Source organism: Curcuma longa, chromosome 1, assembly GCF_044706935.1.
Source record: "Curcuma longa cultivar G26 ecotype Majalengka, Jawa Barat chromosome 1, ITB_CL_G26_1.1, whole genome shotgun sequence".
Classification (NCBI taxonomy): Eukaryota; Viridiplantae; Streptophyta; class Magnoliopsida; order Zingiberales; family Zingiberaceae; genus Curcuma; species Curcuma longa.
The window spans coordinates 11,175,971-11,194,290 of NC_133861.1; the positions used below are offsets into that span (position 1 = coordinate 11,175,971).

At 37.0% G+C, this 18,320-nt stretch overlaps 2 protein-coding genes and 1 pseudogene across 8 annotated transcripts; 1 reads left to right on the top strand and 2 right to left on the bottom strand.

Moving 5' to 3' along the window:
• The first annotated feature begins 14 nt into the window (after positions 1 to 14).
• On the top strand, positions 15 to 5,832 carry LOC141830112 (uncharacterized; annotated as a pseudogene).
• Positions 5,833 to 10,011: 4,179 nt separating this feature from the next.
• On the bottom strand, positions 10,012 to 13,522 carry LOC141820983 (uncharacterized). 2 transcript variants are annotated; one of them, XR_012601191.1, is made up of 2 exons: positions 10,438 to 10,631; positions 10,012 to 10,156 (listed from the first exon to the last, which is right to left on the bottom strand). XR_012601191.1 is itself a non-coding variant. In XM_074708379.1 (2 exons), the coding sequence occupies exon 1, from the start codon at positions 13,520 to 13,522 to the stop codon at positions 11,138 to 11,140; it is 2,385 nt and encodes a 794-aa protein (XP_074564480.1). In that variant the 3' UTR covers positions 10,012 to 10,156; positions 10,995 to 11,137. The 2 variants fall into 2 exon arrangements, 1 of the variants encoding a protein (XP_074564480.1); XM_074708379.1 differs by lacking the exon at positions 10,438 to 10,631 and adding an exon at positions 10,995 to 13,522.
• A 488-nt stretch (positions 13,523 to 14,010) lies between these two features.
• On the bottom strand, positions 14,011 to 18,268 carry LOC141821043 (uncharacterized). 6 transcript variants are annotated; one of them, XM_074708440.1, is made up of 4 exons: positions 18,166 to 18,268; positions 17,970 to 18,082; positions 15,862 to 16,355; positions 14,011 to 14,963 (listed from the first exon to the last, which is right to left on the bottom strand). In XM_074708440.1, exons 2-4 carry the CDS (start codon positions 18,013 to 18,015, stop codon positions 14,109 to 14,111), a joined length of 1,395 nt encoding a protein of 464 aa, XP_074564541.1. In that variant the 5' UTR covers positions 18,016 to 18,082; positions 18,166 to 18,268; the 3' UTR covers positions 14,011 to 14,108. The 6 variants fall into 6 exon arrangements, with proteins under 6 accessions (XP_074564541.1, XP_074564512.1, XP_074564535.1 ...); XM_074708411.1 differs by having other exon boundaries at positions 15,862 to 16,418; XM_074708434.1 differs by having other exon boundaries at positions 17,970 to 18,268.
• Between the last annotated feature and the right edge of the window lie 52 nt (positions 18,269 to 18,320).

The following is an 18,320-nucleotide window of genomic DNA, read 5'->3' on the forward strand; positions in this document are numbered from 1 at the left end:
AAAATCATCAGAGAATGATGTAAATGACTCAAAAGTTCATGTAAGATCAAGATCTCCTGTTTCTAGAGGACATTCTCATTTAATGAATCATGGAAAAGAGGATGACCTTGAAAAAAGAAATTCTGACAGTGACTCAGGGATGCTTGACTCAAGTGATTATTATGTGGATTCAAGGGATGTTTATGGAAGGCAATCTGATAGGAGCAGATGCATTTCTTCCAAAAGATTGTTGGACAAGCACTGTGAAATTGGAAGATCTCCATTTTCTGAAAGTTTTCATGATGACGGACAACATCAAGATAGGTCTAGGTCCTTTGATCACACAGAGAGGCTATCTTATGAGAAGGTTTCACGACCCTTAGCCAATGGTGATGATCTGGTTGATTCAGGAGGTTCAAGGGATGATTCTGGTAGATATAATAGGTTGGATAATGACATTGCTATTAATCGAGCAAGCAATAATGAACTACCGAATGAAAGAGAGAATAGCATCAGTAGAATACAAGATGACAGGCATGGAAATTGGGACAAAGAAAGGGAGAGGGAAAGAAACAGTAGAGCTGCCAGAGACAGGGATAATGCGGACTCAGATATAAGGACTCATAGGGAAAGAGAGAGGATTGGCAGTCATAACAGACATGATCGGGAGCACCAGCATGGAAGTCGTGCAAGACATAATGTAAGGGAAAGATCCAGAGGCAGCGCTAGAGACAAAGACAATGTTGAGTTCAAAAAAGTTATTTCAGAAAGGGGAGTAGTAGTTATAGTAGATATGATAGAAGGGAGGACAATCATGATGTCCGAGACAAGGATAGGAATAGAGAAAGATACAGCATTAGTAAAAGTGAAAGAGTTAGAGATTCCCGTAGTGACCTTAAGAAGGAGAGGCGGGATAGTAGACAGGAAAGAAACATAGTTGATGATCATAGAGATAAGAATCGAGCTCGGGACGGGAAGTTAATGTGCAGAATGATGAGAAGAAATCATGCACAGATAGAAAAAGATAGGCGCTAACAGGGATAAGCACATGGAATCTAGACACTCGAGGCATGATGAAGCGCAGCATCACAAGGACAAATCACGGTCTAATGAGGCAGGTTTTCATACTGACCATCTCAAAGAAGACAAGCAAAAGTCTATTAGGTATGGTTTATATAGGGTATATATTGTTGATTGTACATTTTAACTTAATCTTGTTGCCTTTAATGTCTCATATTGTATATATATCAGGGAGGAAGAAGAAGATGACTACCAAGAAAGGATTACACAACAACTTGCCAAGCAGGATGAAGAAGATGCTGACAAGATTAAAGAAGAAAGCAGAAAGAGAAGGCAAGCTATATTGGAAAAATACAGACAACGTCAGCTACAACAGGTGGAATCTTCATCCGATGGCAATGTGAATGGTGATACTCTTTGCTCGTCAACTTCCATATTGCTTGATAATCTGAATAAGACTAATTTATGTGTATACTTTCACGTATCGATTTCTATTCACTGTAACTTTACTTTGGATGATAAGTCCTCATCTTTTTAATTTGAAGCAAATGATAAAGCTACTTCGGATAAGGAGAAGCAACAAGGCCCACAAGCTACAATTCTTGTGGATAAACCTAATGATCATGAGCTCGAAAGTGCAAATGATTTTGGAGATGCATCTGATGGTGACACATCATTTACTGTGAAAAAGTCATCTGTGCAAATTGTAAATCTGGTCGATAAAGCATCGAACACTGCTGGAGAACTTGGGGAGGGTACACCAAAGGTTAGTTTCAGCATAGTTATTTACTGAATGAATTCATTATTAAAGTTGGTTTCTTATCTGTTTATTCTATTTAGAGTGAGAGATCTACAGACATGTTTAGTGATGACATATTTGGAGAATCGCCTGCTGGGGTTAGCAAAATGGTAAACTCTTTGACATTGCTTATTAAGTCTTTTCTGTATGCTGTGCAGTTTTTCAACTTTGGATTTTGATGTGATAGGAATTTTTATACAGTCGCCATTTTGGGTTGTTGGTTTTCGCTGCATTAGTTTTCCTTCTTAGCTAACTACTATACGAATAGTGAATTTAGCAAAGTAGTAAATATAGACTAACTTAGATGGAATGAAGGATATACTGAGTCATTGTTTTGGATGATTGATTCAGCTGCATTAGTAGTTTTCTAGCTAGCTATTATATTGGATAGCTGCATTTAGCAAAGTAGTAAATATGGACTTAAGTGGAACAGAGGATATAGGTGTTACTAATTTGTCTTAGAGATGATTCCCCTAGTTCATGTGGATCAAGGTTATTGAGGTTCCATGGCTTTAGTGTTCAATGCACGGAGATATAAACTTTGTAGCAGATTTTAGCAATCGGAAAAGGTTGACTGGTACGTGGATTAGTTATTTTGTGGTGGAAGATCATCTACTTTGCAAACAAATATTATGTTATGGTATTTACAAGAACAAATTCCTATAGTTTTAATATTCTAGATAAAAATATATTATATTGGTAATGACTCTTATCTAGTTTCACTTTCTTGCATCTTTTATTGTAGTAACATAGCACCAATGTTTGGGCCTAATAGGAAATAATTAGGAAGGAAAAGTATGGGAAAAGGATGGAGTGGGGAAGGACAGAGCAAGTGAAACTAACAGAAACATTGTTGTCTGAATTTTGCATACTAGTTAGAATGGGAAATGAGGGAAGCAAAAGCTACTAATTCTTTCTCCAAGAGTTCTTCAAATTGAAGGCTCTGTAACTAAATAAAGGAAAACAAAACTATTAATTCTCTCTATAATTTTCTCAATTTTGAGTTTTTTTATGAGAGGTGTAAAATCTTTTCCTTTTTTCCTTATCCACCTCAACAATATATTTTCTCCCCAATAGCAGATTTTTAACTTCTCTTTCCCTTCTGATTCTTCCTCTTGATCCCAAAAAAAGCCTATGGTTTATTGCAATCTGGATTAGTTGTAACCCTATCTATGGGAAGGTTAAGGAATTAAATATATTATTATGAATGTAATGAAGAAAACTAATTTGTTAATAATCTGACATTCAATAAAGCCAACTGGAGTAAAATTTATCTTTTGGACAATTTCATATATGTTTTGAAGAATTATACAAAAAATTTGTATTTCTAAATCCTGTTTTCTTCTATTGCTATTGGGTGGTAATGGTTAGTTGGTACTCCCCTTATTTTTTGTTTATAGGAAAGGGAGAATAGTACATAAATAATTGAAGGATGAAAATAGGGCTGTGATATTGTTCCAAAAATAAAGGAGTAGGAAACATCGATTAAAAAATTGGAATTGACAATAATGGATGGTAACTTACATGTTACACCGTTTAGGAATCAAAACTTCAAACTCTTGAGTTGTGAATGAGTTCTTGTTGTCTATGCATAACAAGGGAATATAGTTTTAAAATGTTAAATTTAGATGATCTCATAGGCCAATTTCTCACGAGTTTAATACTTAAATAAGGGTATGTTACTATAGGACTAGTCTATATATTCTTTGTTTGCTGTAAACCTTATTCCTCAAGGTATTATTTAATAATGTGGTCTATTATTGCCTATCTAAAGATATCTGATTGAGATTGGCGTGATTTAATGAATGCATACTAAGTTAATCCTTGTGATATCCCCTTCAAAATTGCATACAGTGGATTTTATCTTTTATCTTGTTAATGTGCTATATAATCTGTAAATGCTGCCCATGTTAAAATGCACCTGACTTTCATTGATACACTCTTTTTTCTTAGATGAAGCTTTCAGTTTATATGTTCATACATTGTATTTGGAGTAGGTTACAAGGCAATCAACATTGGTTGGTGGAGTTGATAGCAAATGCTAATTAAATTTATCTTCTTATACTAGTATGTGCTTCTTATCTCTTTGTAGGTCAAGGATGAAGGACCACAAATAGATCAAAGTTGTCTTTATGACAATTGGGATGATGCAGAGGGTTATTATAGTAAGTTTGTCCATATTTTGGTCTAGCAATTTTCCTCACAATTGTTCTGTTGAACTTGAGAATTTGCCTTTTCATAAGCTAGTTTCCCTCTTCAGGTTACAGGTTTGGGGAACTGCTTGATGGTCGTTATGAAGTTGTAGCAGCTCATGGAAAGGGTGTTTTCTCCACAGTTGTTCGTGTAAAGGATCTCAAGGCTAGGAAGAGTGATCCTGAAGTAGCTATTAAAATAATACGCAATAATGAAACCATGTAAAATAATAAAACCTTTATATTTAAGTGCAGAAAGTGTTTCCTAAGTTATTTAAATAATTTTCATCTATTTAATATGTGATTTAAAATTTTCTCTAGGTACAAGGCTGGTCAAGATGAACTAGTCATTTTGAAGAAATTGGCGGGAGCTGATCCTGAGGACAAGCGGCATTGTGTTAGGTTTATCTCATCTTTCAAGTATCGGAATCATCTTTGCTTAGTTTTTGAATCTCTTCATATGAACCTTCGTGAGGTTCTAAAGAAATTTGGTCGTAACATTGGACTCAAGCTTACTGCTGTGCGGGCATACGCGAAGCAGCTTTTCATTGCGCTGAAACACCTCCGAAATTGTGGCGTTCTGCATTGTGATATTAAGCCAGATAACATGCTGGTAGCTATTCTTGATTAATTTTTGTTCTCATTTCATTCTGTTTGAGCAAGTGAGACACATTTGCTGATATCTGACCTTATGTGTAAATTTTGATTCTACACTTAGGTAAATGAGGCCAAAAATGTTCTAAAGCTTTGTGATTTTGGCAACGCCATGTTTGCGGGTAAGAATGAGATTACCCCATATCTTGTTAGCCGGTTTTATCGTGCACCAGAAATAAGTAAGTGTTGATTCAAATCATTTCTTTTTGTGTAAATCTTTTCCTTAGACACATTCATTCTGTATATACTGTGCTTATCCTTTTTGGTTCATCATATTCTTGTATTCGTAAATCTTTCAGATCATCTTGTTATCATGTTATGATTAGCAGACTGATTAGATTCTCTTTTGTAGTTCTTGGATTGCCATATGACCATCCCATGGATATGTGGTCAGTTGGCTGTTGTCTCTATGAACTTTACACAGGAAAAGTTCTCTTTCCTGGGCCATCCAACAATGATATGCTTCGACTTCATATGGAGTTAAAGGGCCCTTTTCCCAAAAAGATGCTTCGCAAGGTCAGAATCAAACAGAGAATTTATTCTCCTGGAGACATTTATGTCTTTGAAATTTCTGATACTGAATTGAAATTATATACTCTGCAATTTGTGCCATACTACATGTCACAAATTTTTGTTTGTTTTTCTTTTGTTTTTCTCAATTGTATCACGTGGAAAGTTCCTCATTCTACTCTAGTACTTTTTTGTGCCTCTGGATAATGTTTAAATTTCATTTTCTGCAGGGTGCCTTCACAGATCAGCATTTTGATCAAGATTTGAACTTTCATGCCACTGAGGAGGATCCGGTTACAAAGAAGGTTTGTATTATTATTCTTTTGTCTTTTTTTTTAACACCACTTGTTTTTATATTCTTAGAATGATTTTGGACATACTTTTAACATCTTTCTCTCTTGTGGACAGCCTATTAAGAGACTACTGTTCAACATTAAGCCAAAGGACATTGGTGCCCTCATATCGAGTTTTCCTGGCGAGGATCCAAAATTGTCATCAAGTTTTAAGGATCTTTTAGATCGAATATTTGTATTGGACCCTGAAAAGAGGATGACAGTATCTCAAGCTTTGAGTCATCCATTTATCACGGGCAAGTGAACTATGGTGCTGATTTATTCTGACTGTCAAAATGCTGTTCACATCTACCTTGTGAGCTAAATTTTTTCCCCACCCATCTAATTCTTGGGCATTTATTTGTGTTTTCACTTGGCTGGAGCATCATGGATCATGTTAATGAGGAGTCGAAGAGATCAATGGTTTGAATGCCTTCTCACATGGGAGTTCTTATCATTGGGATGTTAATCTGTTTCTTGTAAGATAACTTGCTGAAGGCATTTTCTTTGTAAATTATTCTTGTTCGTTGCTTTTGGAGATATAGAACTGACTATTTTTTTGTTGCTGCTGTCTGATTCAGCCTGCTTGGCAGTATTGAAATATGTGAATCCTTGTTCATAGTTCAGTTCTTTTTGAAAATACAAGTAATTTTGGCATAAGATCACAGAGAAATTTCATCTTTATCATGTCAGACATAAATGTGCTCAACTTGAAATACATTGTGAAAAAATTATCATTAAACTGTTTAAGTTGATGGGTTATTTGGCCTCAAAATTTGGACTGCTGTATTACTTGAGTTACAACTTCTGCAAAATCTGTTCTTTTACAATAAACTTTCGGGAATTAAGCATCTAATTCTCTCTTTTGTTCTATCAGGGCTATTTACTATCAGCACTCTTTTAGGTGCTAAGAAGGCAACCAAAGAAGGTAGCATGTTTAGTTTGATGGGCAGCTTAATATGCTTATGAATGATTTTGGACGGGAGAGTCTTTTGATCTGTAGATATTACAGTTCTCCAGTGAAAGATAGTCTTTGGGTTTGAACCTAGATTATGTATCTCTTGTGAAATTTAGTATCTATGGCCGTTGATTTTAAAGATTTGATTTGACAGTTTCTTATTCTTCTGCTAATTTAATTCTGTCATGTAGTATCTTCAGCATCAAAATGATCTCGATTTATGTATTATTTATGCTATATTTTATATTATATTCTTTATTTCTCACTAGCACTGGTAATTTTCATCTCTGTTTTACTCATGATATATATTTTGTTTATATTTTCTGTACCCATGGCTATATGGACTGGATTTTTTTTTCAATTGGTTTAGAAAATAGATATCTACATCTGCTTATTATATATGTATCCAAATCCAAGCTCTTCAATTCTGACTTTTTGTTCTTTGGCATTCTGGAGACTTTAGATTGGAGCAGCTGGATCTTTTGCTAGTGCTGTTAAATCAATATGGTAATATCTACTTATCTTTTGTTTTCATTTTTTTGCTGAATTTGGTTATCTAATACGTATTAGCGTATTGCTTGAATCATTTTCATTTAAAATTTAGCTACAATTACCAGATACCTGATTGTGTGGCTGGCTTTCTAGCAACTTAGTGAACTCCTTGACCACGTCTGATCAACTTTATCTAACTCACTTTCTAATAAGTTGTTTAGAATATTGGGACCAGATAAGATATCTGATAAATGTATAGGGGTTAGTAGATCCTTATCTTAAACTTTATGTTACATTGCAAATGCATGGTTCAGTGTCTAAATACCTCTAATTTATTTTCTTAAAATACCAGACTGTAAGGATTAAGGTATAGGTCAGATTTGTATGTTCTTCTTAATACCTTCCTTTCTAACTAAGCACAAGTATCTGAGCAACCAATTATTATGTGTTTTAATGTAAGGAGCTCTTCAAAGATGGTTCAACTACATTTGGGATCATTCTGAATCAACTTTTTTTTTTTTAATTCCATGATTGATGGGTCTTTTTTTATTATTTTGTTGGGCATTGTATTCAATTCTCATTTCAACCTATCTTTAATTCCTGATATCATCTACTTAGATTACTAGTGCTTGCTTTTATCACATAAGTAGCTATGTTTTTTGGACCATAAGCCCAAGTCGGTCTGGAGTTTAAATGCAGGTGGTACGTTGAAGTATTTGACTTGACTTTCTAAAAAACGTTTGCAGGTGATCGATAAGTGTATTAGGTTTGTGTTGGTATTTGAGTCTGTGTTTGATAAGGGCACCAAGTGAATAATCCAAATATCATTATGACGCAAAGTTTGTAGTCACCAGCTTGCATTCTGACAACAGTTGCTTTTTTTAACTGCTAGCTAATTCCTTTGGTCGACGTCTTGTTCTTGCATTACTATCATGAGCAGGATACCCTCATATTTTGATTTCATAGGTCAATGCCCAATACATTAATGTGTGTTACCTTATTGAATATTTGGTGAATTTAGTTATTGGTAAAGTTGTCGTGCCCTAATTTTTGTGTGTTATTATTAAACTCTGCCTCCAGAAATTAAGTTCGTTGTATAATGGTTCGCCTTAATTGATGGATGGTGCAGGCAGGATTTTTGGAGACGGTAATAAATTGTCTAGGTTCAACCTTCTACTAGTTTTCAGCCTGTTTTGCATGGATAAAATAGTTAAAATGTGTTAAGACACATGTCGATGAAGTCCTACACAATTTTATCGCTGCTGCTTGTATATGAAGTCGTTTGTTTTTTTTTTCTTTTTCTTTTTCATTTTTTTTTATTTCTATTTTTATTTTTAGAAAAGGAAGCCTTTAATATTATGATATATTGCCTTTGCGAATGCGAGGTAGAGGGTAGCACAAATAACCAGTGATTAAGAATATTCTTGTAGCATCAATTTGGCCTCACATTGTGCTGCAGTATGCTCATTGCATAATTGATAAGCTTAATTATGGTTCTGGTAATTTTGAGCATATTTATTACAACACGAAATGTTTGGTTTGGTTGGCATGTGCCTGGCAACTAAAGCTCTTCAAGATTATAAAGAGGGTGATTATGGCATGCCCAAACTGAAATTCTGTCAGAACTCAAATTTCAACCCCAACGATAGCGCTTTTTGATTTCAAAAAAGACCATAACAATTTTGATTATGTTTAATTATCTTGTCACAAAGCCTACGTTGTACACAATACACTTGTGAATTTTGATTATGTTTAAATATCTTTAGAGGATCACAAAGCCTACGTTATACACGATAAACTTGTGAAAAAAATTAACTCATTTTCATTATTGACATGGCATTTTACTTGTTAAACACTAATAATTATTTCAATTCTATTTCATTCACTGATTTATTTTATTCCACGAATACATTAAGGAATAATTATTGCATGCTTGTGTAGAACCTTTTTCTTATCGGATGATAATCCATCCCTTTTGTGCAATTGGATAGACTGGCAAAAAAAGGGCAGTATGGTTAAATGATGAAATTAAATTATCGATTCAGATAGTTGTCTTATTAAAAGATTAATTTAAATTATTAATTAACCCCTTGAAACGATACAGTTTAATTATACGCGCTCATGAATTGTTAAAGTAGAATGCTTGGTATTATCATTGATGGAAATTTTATCCAAACGTTGATTACTAAATTATTAATTTAATCAGCTGAAATTAAGTTATTTCGTTAATAATGGTATTAGAAACAAAATGCCAGCATGATAACGAGTCGGCAAGGTTGGAAAAAAGCAGAGGTGCAGGCCGGCACTGCAATGAATCTCCATCAATTCAATTATAAAAACACGCAAATGTGGTCTGTGCGTAGAGAAATGTTGTATTTTAGTTTTTTTTTCCCAAAAAAAAAAAGCGTCGCCCCCGCACTCTATTTTATCGTGTGGCTACATCCAACAAACAAACCAGAATAACAAAGAATCTAATTGCTTTTAAGGACTAATTGCCAACGTGCCGTCGAGTAATCAATAAACAAAGAATCTAATACACTGGTATTCTACCATCTGACATGCTTAATTCATTTCTAATTATTGTGTATCTGCGCAAATTGATTAACAAGACTCATTTGCAGGCTTGAGTTGGATTTAATAACAGAGAATAACGACAATTAAATGCCCCATATTTGCAGCAAAAAAACAAAAGAAGTTATAAGCCTTGGCAAATATGGAGACAGCATCATTCTTTGTGTTATTTTGGTCGGAAGCTGACTAACGAAAAAATGATAGTAAATACAATTATATGTCAATCACTCAACTGTGATAGGATAATTGGAGCTTAATCCTAAACCATTTGTATCTTTGGAGCCAGTTGATTTTTAGTCTGAGAAGAGCTTTGACAAAATTGTGTAGAAACCATTCTTGAGCATGAACCAGTTCGCATGTAGAACCCAAATTAGCTCAGCAATGGGGCTACACAAAATAACTCAGTGAAAACGGGCTACGTTGAGTCAGCACAATCAAGAGAACAGCAAAGCTATTGCATTGAACAATTGGTGGAAAAGAAGAGAACAACTAAACCTGCGAGAGAGCCACCAAATGAACAAACGGTTTCTTCCATCTTCCATAGTATGGCAAATAAACATTCTTCCATCTTCCATTGCATATTCCTGTTGTCATTGGCTTAATCTTGAAGTCCAGATGGTACCAGCAAGAAACGTACCATTTTCATTTTCTGTTGTTGATGTGGTGCAGATAAGAGGATTAGAAAATGACTAGAAACGGATTTGTGTCTTTCAAAAGGATTACTAAGCACAACATTGATACTGAAACTACTAAGAACTATGATTTATTAAGTATTGCATATTATTGGAATATGGACCAGTATGAAGGACAGGTAATATTTTCAAACAATTTGTGAATAAAGCCCCAGGATTGTATTCTTTGAAAAAAATTTAGACTACTAACCTATTAGATGTGCTAGTAAACAACACAGTCGAGGAAAAATTATTGCACCTCAGCCATAGGGATCCACCATAGTAAACACGTCCCTTCATTCAATTCCACTTCAAATTGAGCCTTCGATTTCAATTTCATTGATATAGAAAAATGAATTCCAATCTATCCCCTGAAGAAATCAGACATGGTTTCTTGAGCAATTCATCCAAGAAAGGACTTAAGGAGCCACAGAATAGGTTCACCAGAAATAGAAAAATAGAACCACAAAATATTAGCTAAAGATTGACACATATTATGGATAAAACAGAACTTGTTGATAAAATGAAATTTTTCTGATTATTTAGTTGGCGATATGAATAATATAAAATCATTTATATGTAACTAAAAATGAAGATCCATGATACATAATTGAAACTGAAGATCCATGATAAGCAAGAACAACAATGGATCAATGAACAGAATAATTATGACATGGAACAATCAGATAAACAAACATTATCTTTGAAAGAAAAGCAGTTTGGGAAGGTAAAATAAGAGAAATATTTAAACAGCAATTTACTTTGAAGAAAGACAGTTGTCTATTAAAACTATTGTGCAAAATTTTTTTCGCGTACCTCAACCTATTGGGCATTCCCTCATACTTATTAAAGTGTTCAATCAAGTTTTAAGCCAATTGAAGTTGATACAAGACTTGAGTTTTCTGCTGTCATCTTTTCTACAGCAGCAAGCATCAAGGAGAAGCATTTGGCTGAAAAAGTTATCCAGGACCTTTGGTTATTCTCTTCTGCTGCTTAATAAATCCATCCATCAAAGTGATATAAACTGAATTATCGACAGGTACACCTTTCTTATTCATCTCTTCTAGAACAAGCTTAGCTTCTTTGAACTCCCCATTGTCGCATAGCTCATTAATGCGTTCCGAGTAGGTGGAAGAGCTAATATCTTCTGAATCCACTTTTGAAGCATCAGACAACTCATTTTGTTCCGTGTTTGTCTCTGATAAAGTTGGGATTTCTGATGACCCTGGCAAAATCAACTGCTCAGGCAATTTTCCCATCTCAACCATCTTAGACAGCATGTTCTGTACTTCTTCTGATCTTCCTGCCTCAGACAGTGCGTGTTGGATTAAACTGTAAGAATAGGCATCAGGTTTCAGACCCTTATCCTCCATGCCACCAAAAAGTTCCAGTGCAGCATCAACTTTACCCTCCTTGCAAAGTCCTTTTATCAGAGTATTATATGCAATTACATCCACCACTTTCCCTTTTGAAACCCACGCCTTGAACAAATTAAGAGCCTTATCAACCTTAGCATCATTACACAAACCATTCATAAGAATGCTACATGTAACTACATCTGGGTTGAATGATTTCTCCACCATCTTATTATGAAACTGGAAAGCTTGCTCCAAATCACCCTCTTTACAGAGTCCGTGAATTATTGTATTGTATGTAGTCTCATCTGGCACCAGTCCCTTCTCCGTAAGCTCATCTAACTTCTTAATTGCTTCCGCTGTTCTATCTGACCTGCACAATCCACTGATAACAGAATTATATGTTGTGACTTGGGGCAAAATCTTTTTCTCATTCATCTCATCCCATAGTTTCATTGCTTCATCAGGATTCCCGTCCTTAAAATAGGCATCGATAATGGTACCATAGCTAACTTCATCAGGCACAAAACCCTGCTTTGGTGGGCTACGAAGCATATTGCATGCCTCATCAAACCTCTTCAATTTACAGAGATTGTAAAGGACAGTATTTAGAGTGAAAGTGTCCATCTTAAGACCTCTTTCAACCATTTCATTCATCAACTCGAAAGCTTTTCCCTCCTCCCCTGCTTTGCAGTAACCACTGATCAAAGTATTGTAGGTGATGGGATCTGGCATCACTCCCTCCTCCTCCATCTTTCTCAGTGACTCAACGGCCTCCGCCATCTTTCCCTCCCGGCACAATCCTTTGACAATAATGTTATGTGTGACCAAGCTTGGTTTCACGCCCTTTTGCCTCATCTCTCCAAAAACAAGGAACGCATCGAAGCTCCTGCTATATTGGAAGCACCCATTGATAAGTGTATTATAGGTGACAACGTCAGGGGGTGAGTGAAGTCTCTCCATCTCATCCTTCAAACGGAAGGCTTCGTCAATGCGGCCATCACAGCACAGTCCAGCAACAAGCATGTTATAGGTCCAAATGTCTGGAGGGATATTGGACTCCGTCATTGCCTCAATGGCTTTTCTAGCCTCTTTCAGCCACCCCTGGCGACAGTAGGCAGCAATTATCGTATTATAGGTGGACCGATTTTGGGGGATATCCTTTGTTTTCATTTCAGCGAGCAGATCTCGTGCGTCCTTCAGCATGCCCCTCTTGCAATAGCCGTCGAGGATGGTGTTATAGGTGATGGTGTCGGGGTGAACGCCAAACCCGGCCATTCTGGACAGCAGGGAGTGTGCGTCAATAAATTGGGCACGGGCGCAGAAACCGTAAATGAGGATGTTGAAGGTGTTGATATTGGGGGAGACGCCGAATGAAATCATCTCCTGGAACAGAGAAAACGGGACGGAGGGTGAGGTGGTGGGGGAGTGGACGAAGGCGGAGAGGAGAGCATTGGAGGTTATTAGGGAGGGACGGAGGCGAAGGCGGCGCATCATCTGGAAAATCTGGTTGGCGAGGTCAGGTTGGCGGAGTTGCGCATAGGAGGAGACGGCGATGTCGAGCACGGACTTTGGCAGCTTCGGGTGGCGACCAAGGAGATGAAGGTGGAGGAGACGGCGGCGGTCGAGGGGGATGAAGGAGAGAAGCAGCGACTTGACGTCGCTGAACTTGTTGAACCGGACGAGCAAAGGAAGGAGGGCAACGAGGGAAGGTAGAAGCTTCTCGGCGTTGGAATTGTCGGGGGGAAAGGTAAAGCGGCTTTGGATGAGTCGATAGAAGGCGAGAAGGGGAGCAGGGGACGAAAACGATGGGGAGGATGCCGCAGCAGAAAGGATGGACGCCGCGAGCGGAGGGGAGACGCGGGGCAGGAAAGGGGCGAGGGACTCTTCGAGCGGAGGAGCGGAGGGTGTCCCGGAGGCGAGGAGGACGGAAGCGACGTTCTTGACTAGGTTTTCGGCGGCGGGATCCTCCGGCGAAGGAGGGATCATCGGAGCATTAGAATGAGCCTCCAGCCTCGCGTTTAGGGTTCGGGGATTTCGCGGCGGAACAGAAGGAGGCGGAGGCGGAGGCGGAGGACGTAGCCTTGCAAGGCCCGATTGGGAGCGCGTAAGTGGGCTTGTTAGTGGGCTGGAAATGGACTATAGCCTTGCAAGGCCCGATAGGTTTATAGTTTTAGACTAAAATAAACGAGTACACATAGGGAACTCAGACGCCCAACAAAAAAAAATGATAATAAGTGGGCTCCCACGGAAATTTCCCACCGACCACCAGGGTGGGCTGGAAATGGACCATAACTGGAATCTTCTGCTCTGCTCCTAAACAAAGTAATATACTTACGAAAGATTAATTAGTTTGATTGATATTATAAATGTATAATGGATTGAGACTTTACCAAATTTAAACCTCTTCAGATAGATCAATCAATCAGGCAGAAACTATGGCAAAATGGACGAAAAGTAGATTAAGATCTCCCTGATCGAAACAAATGTAAAAATGTGCTAACAATTAAGATACATTTATATACACATTAGCAATAAAGTAATCAAATTCTTACAACTCACATTAGGAGATGAATCATCTTTCCTCATTTCTCCAGCCTTCTGGCAATCGCCATCGCCTGTGCCAATATATCGACACCTTCGGCCAATGAGGAAACCCAAAATTGTAGTCTAAGGGTTCATCAGCCAATCCTCCGATGGTCAGAGGCAACCATACGTACCTTGAATCTTTAAGCTCAGAAGGGTTCCATCGGTCTGCCATAAAAATGAATGTACCAGGCAAGCCTCGCAAAGGTAGTACAAAGGTGCCCTGTGCAAAAAATGTGGTCGACCTTAGGACTCTGTTCCCTCCAACACAAGGACTTCCCATCGTCTCCCACGGGCCCATGATCGACTCAGCTGCGTGAGCTAGTGCCTTGTTAGGAGCCCACCCTGAACAACCAGAAGTGATCATATAGTAGATTCCTTGGTGCTTGAACAAGGTAGGAGCCTCTCGATGCCGTCCGACTAAAATTCGCCTCATGAACCCAGCCACATTGAGGTAGTCATCTGTTAAGGGACCAACATGGAGCTCACTGTTGTCGTTGGATGAGTAGATGATGTATGCTTCTCCATTGTCGTCCTTGAAGATGGTCATGTCCCTACTGTCACAGTTATGAGGTCGCATGCTATACAGATATGTAAAAGGTCCTCTTGCAGAGTCACTGACAGCCACCCCAACTGAGGCTTTAGTGTAATTGACATCGTCGATGTGCATCCACATGACATACTTATCAGTTTTATCATTGTAGATAACTTTAGGGCGCTCGAGGACATTAAACTTGTGAAGATCATGGGAGACATTGGTTTCCTCTCCTGGTAGAACAATCCCTTCGTTGGTCCATGTCCACAAGTCTTTTGAGGAATAGCAGTTGACTCCAATAATATCGACCTGGAAAAAAATATGTAATTGAGCAAGTCCATTTTTCTCAAGGGATAACAGAATGAAATTTCAGAATCCATGGAACAAGTATTTTACAAAAATGAATTAATTATCCACGAATTAGGAAAGTATGTTTAAGTTTCATAGATAGAAGAAAGGCACATGGACAGGAATATGACATATAAAGAGTAATTCATCACCCATAAACATTTTTGGACAAAGTAATATAAAGACCAAGGGTGTAATTCACCATCTCTAATTGTTAGAGGAATATGGTAACGATACATGGAATTCTTAAAATTATAGAGATGGATAATGACATGGATATGACGAGTTTAAGTTTCATAGATAGAAGAAAGGCACATGGACAGGAATATGAAATATAAAGAGTAATTCATCACCCATAAACATTTTTGGACAAAGTAATATAAAGACCAAGGGTGTAATTCACCATCTCTAATTGTTAGAGGAATATGGTAACGATACATGGAATTCTTAAAATTATAGAGATGGATAATGACATGGATATGACGATTGTGGACTTCAAGTTACATACAGATTTAGAGACACTCAAAATTTGTTTAACCTGTTGAAAAATGAGAATGAAGAATCATATCACGGTAAACTATGGTACAAGCAATATCAAGTTTTAGAACCCCTATATTATTAGCCATTTCTTTATAAAATTCTTCCACTTTTAAATAAGAAAAGGAAGAGAAAAAAAGAATGATCACCATACGTTAAACAAACAAGTACAGACGATTAAGGAGATGAATTTAGAATGGCTGCAGCTATTTGGAACACTATGCAATCAAAAACTAAAGCTGGCATTTACAGGAGGCATTAAAGGATAATTTTTAATCAAATTAACAACATAACAAGTATAAAGCATAAGGATTAAACTGACCCGTGCAGCTGACCTCTGGTGAGCATGATACGTCCGGCCATCTTTGTTCTCTCCGTACCAGTAGTATGTCTTTGAATTATCATCATACAGAAGTCCTCCGCCATGAGCTTGAATTGGGTTACCATCTGTGTCAAGCCAAAGTCGACCCGGATAGAAATGCATGCTGTCATTCCCTTCTTTAATTAGGCTTATTGCAGTCTTTTTGTTAGGGAAGAAAAAGGAATGCACTTGAGAAGATTCATCTAAAAATTCACGAATTATTGTACTCGGTTTTCTCGGTCCCTTTCTCTTTACAGCACGAGGAGATCGCCGATCTTTTGGAGGCGAAAAATGAAACTCCTCTCTTTCTACTTTCTCCATTTCTCTAGTATCAACAAGATGATTCAAGTGCACAAGAATGTCCTGCTTGTCATTTTGGTGTATATGGGCATAGAAATATACAATGAAAAAGAATCCCGTCAAGCTCCAAATAGCTAAATACGACCATCTGCTTCCTGCATTGCAATGGAAAGCAGATGATTTCCGGTGTTTGTTTCTGATCCTCATTCTTCTTTTTTCTACCTCCAACACAATGCTGCAGTATTAGATATTAAACCTATATAGATCCAGAGAACTACCAATCAAATTTACATCCAAGTAGTCTGACATTTGCCATATTTCCTATCCAAGATTCAAGCCAAACAATGACTCGGGATCCAAAGTAAGAGATTAACCTAACATCACAGTCCAGTAAATAAACACCAAAGCTAAGTGTATAGCATGGACTATTAATTTTCAGTCTCTTATACATGTATTCTGATGTGTGACAAATCATAGCTATATGTCAGCCCAAGTGTAAAATTCTCCATTACTTTGATGAGTTGGGCTACATCACCAACAGTCACATGATAGCTATCGAGGTTTGTGACATTTAACAGAACGTGTTGGATGTTTCAAAGAATACTGCATGTTTATTGTATGACTTAGTTGTTGTAACAATGTCAGTCATACAAGCACTCTAGACTAATTAAACTTACAGAGAATATAACTGGTGGATTAGTTATGGCTATAATTGTTACAAATTATGAACTTCATAAACAATATATATAATCATGAAAACTACAAGTTGTTAGTGTCAAAAAATTTGAAGTTGAGACGACAATAAACACATTACCCTCCAAAAAATTTGCAAATATCCTTAGAAATATACCTTTTTTGCATATTTGCCACATCAAAATCTAATCGTATAAACATTCTAAAACTTAAAATCTTGTGCATATGTCATTAGTGAGTTTATCTCAATTTTTTTAGTAACTTAATGATTGTAATTGACAATATAGCCCACTAACTGCATATATGATATGAAGTGCCTTTGAATTTAATCACTTACCAATCTATTTTGTCAACCTTTTGAAGTATATTCATTAAATATTTTGAAATGACATTTGAATACAAAAAAGTATGAATAAAAGGAAATAAAAATGAAAAGCAAATAGAAGAGGAGAGGAAAAGTTCAATTTGATAGCTATTAAGATATGATAAGAACATCAATATGAGTTTAATTAAAGCTTAAGGTATCTATGAGAGATTTATAGATTAAAAGGAAGCATATGCAATACTGGATTTTTGAAATGGAAAATATGCTATTTCATAATCTGAAAAGCGTAAACATCTCTTTACCCCATCATGGCAGACAATGTTTCAATGTTCTCTAAGGTGTAGTTTCATGCAACTTAATCAAATTCTATCAGGGAGAACACAGTACATGCTCATTAAAACCATTCGTCCACTCTCATCATTGCCCTCATTTTTAATCAATTATAACAAAGTAAAACGCACAGAGACCTGTAAGGTCGGGTCGACCATCAAAATCCTAACCCAGAGCAAAAAAAAAAAAAAAAAACTTGATTTTTTTTTTGCAAAAAAAAAAAAAAAAAAAAAAGAGATAGCTAAGCAATTAAAAAGCTAAAACGGTCTTTCTTCAAAAAGAAGTTTTTTTCTTTAAATTAAACATTCTTAAAAAAAACTCGTCTCTCCAAACAGAACAGCAGATCTAAAGAGGTAAACGCAGGTAAGGTTTTGAAACTGGCTTGCCCCAAAATAAGAAAAGGGAATGAAGAATTAACTACCTGAGAAAATCCTAATCACGAAGGCTGTTCTCCAAGTATCCGCCATGGCCGTAGCATCACCGCCTCGCAGCAATCAATATCTCCCTCAATCCCTCTTATCTCCTTTAAACGATCTGCAAGAGAAAGAGCAAGCCTTCTTAGAGCTCCAATGACGCGTGTGGGAGAGACAAGATGGGCGTCGATTAGATTTAAGAACCAAAGTCCACGGCCTTTAGATCTGCTACTCTCCCCGGCGATTTCTTTTTACCCCTTTGTTTTTCCCACTGTAGTATAATAAGCTGGAGAAGGTTTGGCGGCGTCTGCAGTCGCCTGGTGACTTGTGCCGCAACCTTCTTTTATTGGTTTTGGTTA

Bases quoted from the DNA above. Each gene is read 5' to 3' on its own strand.
- LOC141820983 (XM_074708379.1), bottom strand. From the start codon at position 13,522: ATGATCCCTCCTTCGCCGGAGGATCCCGCCGCCGAAAACCTAGTCAAG.
- LOC141821043 (XM_074708411.1), bottom strand. From the start codon at position 18,015: ATGGCGGATACTTGGAGAACAGCCTTCGTGATTAGGATTTTCTCAG. The intron at 16,419-17,969 runs GTAGTTAATTCT...TGTTGGAGGTAG, and splicing joins CGTGATTAGGATTTTCTCAG to AAAAAAGAAGAATGAGGATC. The intron at 14,964-15,861 runs GTCAGTTTAATC...ATTTTTTTCCAG, and splicing joins ACCAGAGGTCAGCTGCACGG to GTCGATATTATTGGAGTCAA.